Raw genomic sequence first — 9,977 nt, forward strand, 5'->3', positions numbered from 1 at the left:
TGGACTCCTTTGCACCACACGGATTGAACCTTTCACTTTTATTTCCTTTCACGGCTTGTTATTGTACTGTATATTTAAGTTAGTCGCGTTTTGATTAACCGAGACTTATTTAAAAAAAAAAAAAACTTGAACTGAAAAATTCAAGGCAACCAATTTCGATAAAATTGAGTCATTAAACTAAATGTAAGTCGTAAATCTTGAATTCTGATTCCCCCCGCCCCTCAACTCAACTGTTACATGTACTAACTTATAAATTTACATCGAAATAACTTTTAATCCTTCCGTTTTTTTTTTGCGTGACCAACTGACAAAAAAAAGAAAAAGAAAATATTTGATTTTCATACTCAACTGTAGGACGAATAAAACTGTTCTTAAATGAACAACAACAGCAATAATAATAATAACAACAGTTTGAAAAGAATAATTAGGTATTTTAAACGTATTTTATTAGTCTTGTAATTTGAGATGCAAATAAATTAGTTTTAATGCAAGTACATGAAGACTTTTAGCTAATACTGAAATGGGGTTTTAAAGAAGGTCCAGATGTGGATCGAGGACCTGTCTTCATTGTGCGACCAACAGATTGCAGAATTGCGCCAATGCATCCATTTAACAGGAAAACCTCATGACCATTAAAAAATCGAAATGGGGAAAAAATGTCTCCCATAATAAAGCAGCGTGTTATATAGCACGACTTTCATTTAAAAAGTGCTACTCTAATAAAAATGTAAATAACATCATCAAATTTATAATATATTTGTAATTCCTGATTTTGTTTTGTTTTGTTTTGTTTGTTTTCTTTTAGACTCGAGTCCCGGATAAAGTCCCGTACATGATGCGATTGTAAGTAATTATGGCGTTACATAAAATTTTTATGATGATTATTATTATGTTTTAATCATACAGTGTATATGAGTTGTGCACGCCTGTCTGTCACTCTGCATGCTCCCCGCTGGAGTTTATGATAAAGTGAGGGTGACGAGGTGCCGCAAGGGAAGCCGGGATTGCGCGCGGGGATGACGGGAGGGGGTTTGGGTGGCGCGGGGTTGCTTTGGATGGAGAATGTAATTTTAAATGAAAGTCTATTTAACCCGCTGTGAATGGCGTGCGACCCCTATGCTCGCCTCAGAGCCCATCACTGTTAAAAGGATCATTTTCAGAATTCAATCCCAAAACTTGAGCAAGCTGCAATTTGCGCTGCCCCCTCTCTTTCTCTCTTCTTCCCCTTCGATCCGTCGACAGCGCCGCAGCAGAATGTCCAGAAAATTGCTCATAATTCCCAATTTTCCCTTCACGTCAGGTTATATTTGTATCTTTTTTTTTTGTGATTGCTCGGATTAGTTAAGGTTTAGATTTTGATATAGGGCGCCATTTAAACAAACAGCCTCTTCCAATTGGTTATGAGAGAGAAAATGGAAACGAGTATGTATGCCCTCTTTTATTGAGCACAAACTCACATATCACCTCTGGCGCGATCACCCGCAACATGTCAACTTCCGATCTTGTTTATTTGCAGGCAAATCAATGCAATGAACGTCGTAACAATAGGCCCGTGTTGCATGTTCTTGGCGGTCGCGAGCAGACGTGCGTTATGCAGACGGGCATTTAGAGTCGCTCTGTAATTTGCGGCCCACAATTTGATTCATTTATCCGCGCACTGTTATTAACCCCGTGGAAAAAGAGATGTCAGCCGCCATTTCGAGCAGCGGGACATCCGCGCTTTGTTTAAATGCGCTAATTACGCGCATACATTAGAGGGGAAAGGAACAGCCCGCCGAGCGTGCAATTTTCCGTCTTGTTGGCATGCAGGTGGGGAGAAGACGCCCGGACGCGCGCTAAGCATCACTTCAGCACGTATTGGCAACGCAAATATATCGGGACACGCAACATTTCAGGAAGGAACGTGCAAAGATTATACTTTTACACTCTTTTAATTGGCATTGACAAACAAAAAGGCGTTCATTTACAGTATGGATACAATATCATTGTGGTTTTAGTGCTCTGCATCACACCGAGAGGAGTTTAGTTTCTCATTCTGTGATTACTTTATCTCGCTTGACTTCTCACCGACATGAATTAGTCTTCATTTTTGAGGAGATATTGTTAATTATTGCATGACAAATATGGGGTGTACCTAATTTTGTGACTGTTACGAGTGCACCCGAGGCTCATTGGTGTGACTGCAGGCGACGCTTTAAGATGTGTCGACTGGCGCCATCTTCCGGTTGCAAGAGCAAACGGCTGTGCAGACCGAGAGCTTTACTTCTTGGCTACTGATTGTCGCCAAGGGCTACCAGTTTGATCACGAAATTGCTCCATATACCTGAATTGTATGATATGAATAATGATTCGTGATATTCCTCTATGTGAAGACACGAACGAGTTCTCATAATAATGATCAACAATGATTTAAAAAGGGAGGAAACATGAACATCGATATGCAACACTTCATTTCTATACATCTCTGCTTGTTTTTACTTTTTGAATTGATCGCTTCTACAACATTCCTAGGAAATCACAGTGTCCCATCCTGTGCGCTATCTTTAGAACAAGCCTGCGAGCTACTCATTGCAGTCCACCGGCACCGTGTTAGTGACTCCTTGAGAGGCCTTGCTTAAATAATAATACACATGTTTATTTGATTTAAAACAGACTATTTGCCGGCTGTAAACTACATGCCAAAGTAACAGGCGGTTCTTTAACCCATGTAACGTCATGGTCTGTGCCCTGCAGTTCCTTTTTTTGGAACTTGGGTGGCGCTCTGTGCCTCGCCTGTCCCCCTCTCTCCGCCCAGCCATCATCACCTCCTCGTTCACGCACCTCTTATTAATCAGCGCGCGTCACTGTCTGCATACAAGTCTGCCAGATCCAGGAATCCAGCGCCAGAGTATTCACGCTTGTTTGTAGTACACAAGCCTACTCTCATGGTTCCTTCTCGTGTGTTCAAATTGATTACTTGGCTACCCTCAATTGTACTAATCCTCTTGCATCCTCGTCCGTCCCTCGCTGCCCGCTCCAGCCACGCCGTCAAGCTCGCTGCACCTTCCCCGTTCCAACGGACCACCATCACTCCTCGGATATCCCACCCTCTGAGCTGCTACTTAATAAACCATTCTTATCTATTTCCTCCGCCTCTGCCCGCTTTTGGGTCCAGTCCTATTTCATACGATTACCAATCTCTCTAAACCAATCAGAAGCCTGAAGAAAGTAACTTCCGGAAAAGTCACTCTAAAAACAATGGAGAATCAACGCAAGGGCGAGTCCTGTGTTGATTGATGGAAGTTGGCTAGAATGGGACGTTATATAAATGAGCGAAGATTAAACTATATTTTTTGAAAGGCAGTTAGCTGTGGCCGAGTTAAAAATGCATGCGGGCACAATTTTATCTATAATACCGATGATACAAATATAATGAAACTTCCCAACGGTGCATGCGTGGGGATTTTTGTCTCATTTCCAACTTCGAGTTATATCTCTTTAAATAGAACAATTATATACTGTTTCCATCAAATTGTATCTTTTGGCTCTATAGCGTCCACTTTTGACCAATTGAATCCATAAAAATGAGATTTTTAAAATTCCTTGTTATTTACTGGATTGATTCAACAGCGAGGCATCATTAATCAGTGTTTGCACAAGAAAACAAATTCATGGAATATTCAGAGTGTTCGGTAGATTAATGGCTTCCTGCACTAATGGAACAAATGAATGATACAATTTAGATTTTAAGAAGTGAAGGTACTTCCACTTCTGTTGATTTGTATTTCAGAAGTGGAAGTGCTCTGCTGAGGCTATTAGCGATATAAGAAAAAAAGGTGGCCTCAAAAATACTGTACATAAAAAAAAAAAAAGATTTTTTTGAGGTTGTTTTGCAACCTGCATAGTGCAAAGAAACTGGAATTTGAACAGTTAAAATGTAAAAATGAATGACTATTTTATACAAATGACAATAACTGATGTTTTGTTATGATTATTATTACTATTATTATTGTTATTATTATTATAGCAATCAATAATATGAGGATAATAATAATAATAATAATAATAGGTATATTGATATGTATCTGTTTTCTACCTTGTTAAATTATTGTTGATTATTATTATGAGAACTCATTGGTGTCTTCACATAGATGAATATCATTCATTCATTATTATTATTATTGTTATTAAATAATATAATAATTTTATAATTATTAGATGCCTCAGTGTTGACTCAAGCCAGTAAATAAAAAGGAATTTTAAAATGCAATTTTCATGGATTCAATTGGTCAAAAGTAGACGCTAAAGATTCAATTTGATGTAAACAGTATATAATTGTGATATTTAAAGAGCTGTAACTGGAAATTAGAAATTAGACAAAAATCCACATGCATCCCCATCATCATTATTATTATTATTATTATTATTATTATTCGTATTATTGTTGTTATAACTCCAAACAAAAATGTGGACATGCCTGTTCCAAGGTGATGGATCAAATGTGGAAGCATGTCCTATTTGGTCCAGTTGGATCATGCACAATGATGTCCTATCACCCATCCAGCCGCCTCTCATCCTTTGTGTATGACATCATTGGACACTTGTCCCTCTCCTATGGCTGCCAACGCAGGAAGCGGAGGAGATGAAGGTGTGAGTGTGTTGAGGAGGGGGAGAGGGAGGCCTTTGGAGGCGCGCGTTGGCAACGTTAATTAGCGGTTATTAACAGGCCGCATAATGAGTGCGAGAGGGAGTCATTTTAATGACTTTGTTAGCGCCAAGTCGAGAGCGACATGCAAGCGCTGAGCGAGACAACAAAGGCACGCAGCCGTCGTGTGCAATTTTCAGCCCTAATGCGCTCTGATCGGAAACAAAGAGCTCTAATTTCATTCAACTGACTCGATAATTTATCCCTTACGTAAGGAAAATAATGAATGACATAATGTGTCAACAGGAGTATAGCTTTCTATTTGGAGGGACAAGGAAGCGGATACTAATGACGGAATGTCACATGGGACTGCATCCCTGTAATTATTTGCATCATACATTTCCATTTAAAATTTGTCACTGCACACATTTCCCTCCCAATGGACTTGTGCATAAAGCCTCAAATACATGTCCCTAGACTTGAACAATAAAACCCCAAGCTTATTATTGCTGTTTACTACAAGCCTGTTTTAGTTTTGTAATTTTTTTCTCTTTATATTTTATTATCATTTGATTGATTTGATTTGTTTTTTACTCAGAATCTGCATTTAGCCGCTTTTGGAACAATATCAGATTGCACTTTGATTCCAAAAAAATGTTGCTTCGTTGACAAGTGCAGTACAGTATAGTACAGTACAACAGTACGTTTCTCTGACAAATAAGGGCGCCTGCCATCTGTTGGCATGCAGTTATTGAGTTTTACAGTTGTCCCCTCCTTATTTCGGGGTTCACTCGTTGTGGGTTCAGTGCATCGTACATTTTTTTTGTACAGCACAGTACTCAACGGCAGGTCTCTGGTAAAGTAAACATCGTTAGCTAATTGAATATAACCTACCACCTCTAGTCAGAACAAAATGCGATCAAAACAATTGGTATAGAGAGAGGATGGAAACAGCCGCTGGTGTGCTTTCAATTGCTTTATTAAACAAACGTACATGCGCTCACACCTGCAAGTAACCCTTTGCCACCGTCAGTGCACGCCACAGCGGCAAATGCTATAGCCAGGAAATAGCTGGCCGATAGATCATCCTCATATGTGCACTTCCACGTCACTCAACTGAATAGACCTGACTTTAAAAGGCATACATACATTCACAGCAGTGCATACTGTGGTGTAGAATGTGTGGGACAAAAAAAAACAGCAACCCAAAAAAACCCTCCCGTGCATACTTTATAATTTGGTGGTGAGGAAATGAGTGCGTGTAACTTCAATATATATGTAAATAATACCATAATTGTTAATAATAACTGCATTACACTTATATGGCGCTTTGCTCAAAGACGCTTGATTGCATTGCATAATTATGCATTATTCATTCACTCCTCTGTCACACCTGGTGGGGGTAAGTTACAGTACTTGTGCAGCCACAGCTGCCCTGGGGAAGTCTGACGGAAGCGTGGCTGCCATCCTGTACCTACGGTCCCCACTGACCATCAGCAAACATCCAAACACATTCATCCATAGGCAATGTGGGCTATGTGTCTTGCCCAGGGAAACAAAATCGACATGTGCTCAAGCGAGGATACGAATTTGCGACCCTCCAGTTGCAAATCGTACTCTTATTCTCTGCACCACGCCGCCCACAAACTTACTTGCTTGGTTACTGCTTTGTGGATTTGATTTATTCCGGGGGGTGTTCAGGATCATAACCCCCGTGATAAATTAGCGATTGCGGTACATCGATTTAGATTACATTGGTGCCTTGAGATACAAGCAGCCATTTGGAAGATTTTTTTGCTTTGACTTTCAAGCGCAATCTTGAAATATACAAGGGCTGTATGGTGGCAGTAAATTCAACTCCATCCATCCATCCATCCATTTTCTACCGCTTATCCGAGGTCGGGTCACGGGGGCAGTAGCTTTAGCAGGGGCGCCCAGACTTCCCTCTCCCCAGCCATTTCAGCCAGCTCTTCCGGGGGGATCCCGAGGCATTCCCAGGCCAGCTAAAAGACGTAGCCTCTCCAGCGTGTCCTGGGTCGTCCCCGGGGTCTCCTCCCCGTGGGACATGCCGGGAACACCTCACCAGGGCTACCTCATCTGGCTCCTCTCGATGTGGAGGAGCAGCGTCTCTACTCTGAGATCCTCCTGGATGACCAAGTTTCTCACCCTACCTCTAAGGGAGAGCCCGGACACTCTGCGGAGGAAACTCATTTCGGCCGCATGTATCTGGGATCTTGTTCTTTCGGTCACGACCCACAGCTCGTGACCACAGGTGAGGGTAGGAACCTATATCGATCGGTAAATTGAGAGCTTCACCTTTCGGCTTAGCGCCTTCTTTACCACAACAGACCAATACAAAGTCCGCATCACTGCAGACGCTGCACCGATCCGCCTGTCGATCTCCCGTTCCATTCTTCCCTCACTCGTGAACAAGGTACCAGAGACCAAGCTGTGTGTGGAGGCGAGTCCGACTATATCTAGTCGGAACTTCTCGATCTCACACACCAGCTTGGGCTCCTTCCCTGCCAGAGAGGTGACATTCCACGTCCCTTCGGCCACCGCCCGGCTCGCACTGCACCCGACCCCTATGGCCCCTCCCACAGGTGGTGAGCCCATGGGAAGGGGGACCCATGTTACTCGTTTGGGCTGTGCCCGGCCTGGCCCCACGGGTGCAGGTCCGGCCACCAGGTGCTCGCCTTCGAGCCCCACCTCCAGGCCTGGCTCCAGAGGGGGGCCCCGGTGACCCACGTCCGGGCAAGGGTAAACTGAGTCCATCGTTTGTCGTCATCATAAGGGGTCTTCGAGCCGTGCTTTGTCTGGTCCCTCACCTAGGACCTGTTTGTCATGGGTGACCCTGCCAGGGGCATGACGGCCCAGACAACTTAGCTCCTAGGATCATTGGGACACACAAACCCCTCCACCACGATAAGGTGACGGCTCAAGGAGGGGTAAATTCAACTCACTTCACAAAAAGCAGCAGTTTGGCAAATAATGAAAAAGTCCTATCCTAACATCACGGAAATGGTCAGTGACGAACACAAATGATGGAACAACACGTAAACATAATATAGCAATACTCACAGGCATATATTCTTTATCCTCTGTAACATATGAATAATATTACAGCAACTTATTGAGTCGTAAAAGAAGGAGGCAATTCTTTTTTGTTTGTGTGTGCGTGACTGTATTGTACAGTACTGCCTCCTGGTGGCCAAAGCAGGCACACCAGAAGGAGCAGCACAATTAATTGAATTGCAGTAATAAATCATGATGCAAAAACTGTTTAATTCTTTACATTCTGTTGAATTATATTGGAGCGTATTCCACAGGTCGCCACTCAATCGCAGGGCACATACAGTGCAGACAAACAAACATTCACATTCACATTCACGTCGACATAACATGCATATTTTTCGAGTGTGGGAGGAACATACAATAAAGTAGCTCACGCCGAATAGAATAGAATAGAATACAATGAGCTTTGATTTGTCTCACAATGGAAACATTTCAGTTTTACAGCAGCAAAGTGGACATGCAGAGGTGTTCAAGAGAAATCAAAGCACAACATGCGTCAATTACATGGGCAGGGCCGCAGTGACTGTAGCCCACTAGTGCAAAATGACGGCTTCTTCACGCATGACCTCCTCATTCCACAGATGGGCTGAATTATAGGAACGATGCAAGCGCCATTATCACCCGGGAGGGGCGGTGGGGGGACACATAAGTCGTCTACTTGGATTCATGCCGAGTTAAACGGTGATCTAAAAGACAGAGAGGCTATTTCCCGGCTACTTTTGTCTCTTCTCGGCTACATTTGCCTCTTCTGATCGCTACCATAATCGCATGAATCCAGACTCATAAAGATTGTGAGCTGAAGAGGTCATCATCATCATCATCATCATCATCATCATCATCGCCAGTTGACCGTCCAAACCCAGAGGCGCTGTTTGTTTTCACAGTTTCGTTGCCCTTTTATTGATTGCGCGCCTTCATTTTAATTCAATTGCGGCGGTGTCAAAAAACTCGGCGAGAATCATCCGAGTAATGAGATAATCAAAGTAATATATGCAAATAAGTTATGTTGCCAGCTTATCAAAACCAGAGCGCCCCCCCCCCCCACCAACCCCCCTTGAGTGTGAAGAAGTCCTTTTATTCACTTAGAGGCAATACCTTGAGCGAATGGCACAATGCAAATGACAGTTGATTAGACTAAATTAAGAGCCTGACCTTGTCTGAGTTTTATGTAAATGCTCTTTTTTTTTTTCCACACTTTAATGTGATCAAAAATGTATTTTACACATTGGCCCTATACTGCATATTTTCTGTGGGGATACAAAAGAAACTAACTTCCGTCTCAACTCCCTGCAAGGCTTAAACGATCCTCTCCACAAACATGTATATACCTTGACCAAGGTGCAATCCCGCTGGGACACAAAATACGTCATTAGAACTTCCTTGCTGTGAGGGAGTGCGCCTTTAAGATTGACTGTGTGTGTAGTTGTGCGTGTACCATAACAACACATTGTTTTTAGGCACTGCAGCTGAGACTTCCTCTCTGCGGGGTGTGCGGCCTGTCGATGGGAAAGGCCTAAATCCAATATAGATGGCGGAGCGGAGCTGCCTCGCGCTGGGGACCCTCAGACTTGCAGGCCAGGATCGAAGAGACACCCCCCACTACTCTAAATTGGTCTGAGAGGCTGTTGAACTACACCCCCAAAGCTGAAACTGCCTATGATCTAATGACAGGACTGGGGACTGATGTGTGTAGCTGCATGTGCACCTTAACAGCGCTAAGACTCCACATGATTGATGTACAACCCCAATTCCAATGAAGGTGGGACGTTGTGTTAAACATAAATAAAAACAGAATACAATGATTTGCAAATCATGTTAAACCTATATTTAATTGCATACACTACAAAGACACGGTATTTAATGTTCAAACTGATAAACTTGATTGTTTTTAGCAAATAATCATTAAATTAGAATTTTATGGCCAAAGTCAGGCGAGTGTACCACTACATCAGTGACTCTTGGGACATCGTGTAAAACATAAATACAAACAGAATACAATGATCTGCAAATCTTTTTCAACCTACAGTATAGTCAATTGAATTCACTACAAAGACAAGCTATTTATTGTTCAAAAGTTTTGTTGTTGTTGCAAATATTCACTCATTTTAAAATGAATGCCTGTAGCTGGAACAGGCGCATGTTTACCACTGTGTAACATCACCGTTCCTTTTAACAACACTCAATAAGCTTTTTGGAACTGAGGACACTAATTATTGAAGCTCTGTAGGTGGAATTCTTTCCCTTTCACAAAAACAATAAAAATAAACATTCTTCATTT

At 42.3% G+C, this 9,977-nt stretch overlaps 1 protein-coding gene across 1 annotated transcript in view; it reads left to right on the top strand.

Annotated features, from left to right (window-relative positions):
- pola1 (polymerase (DNA directed), alpha 1) overlaps nt 1–9,444 on the top strand; it is an 83,836-nt gene extending 74,392 nt beyond the window's left edge. The window contains exons 37-38 of the mRNA XM_061758726.1: nt 806–843; nt 9,157–9,444. Of these exons, the coding sequence (XP_061614710.1) occupies nt 806–822 (17 nt within the window). The 3' untranslated portion in view covers nt 823–843; nt 9,157–9,444. The remainder of the gene's footprint in view (nt 1–805; nt 844–9,156) is intronic.
- The last annotated feature ends 533 nt before the right edge of the window (nt 9,445–9,977 follow it).

The sequence above is a fragment of the Phyllopteryx taeniolatus genome, chromosome 20 (assembly GCF_024500385.1).
Source record: "Phyllopteryx taeniolatus isolate TA_2022b chromosome 20, UOR_Ptae_1.2, whole genome shotgun sequence".
Classification (NCBI taxonomy): Eukaryota; Metazoa; Chordata; class Actinopteri; order Syngnathiformes; family Syngnathidae; genus Phyllopteryx; species Phyllopteryx taeniolatus.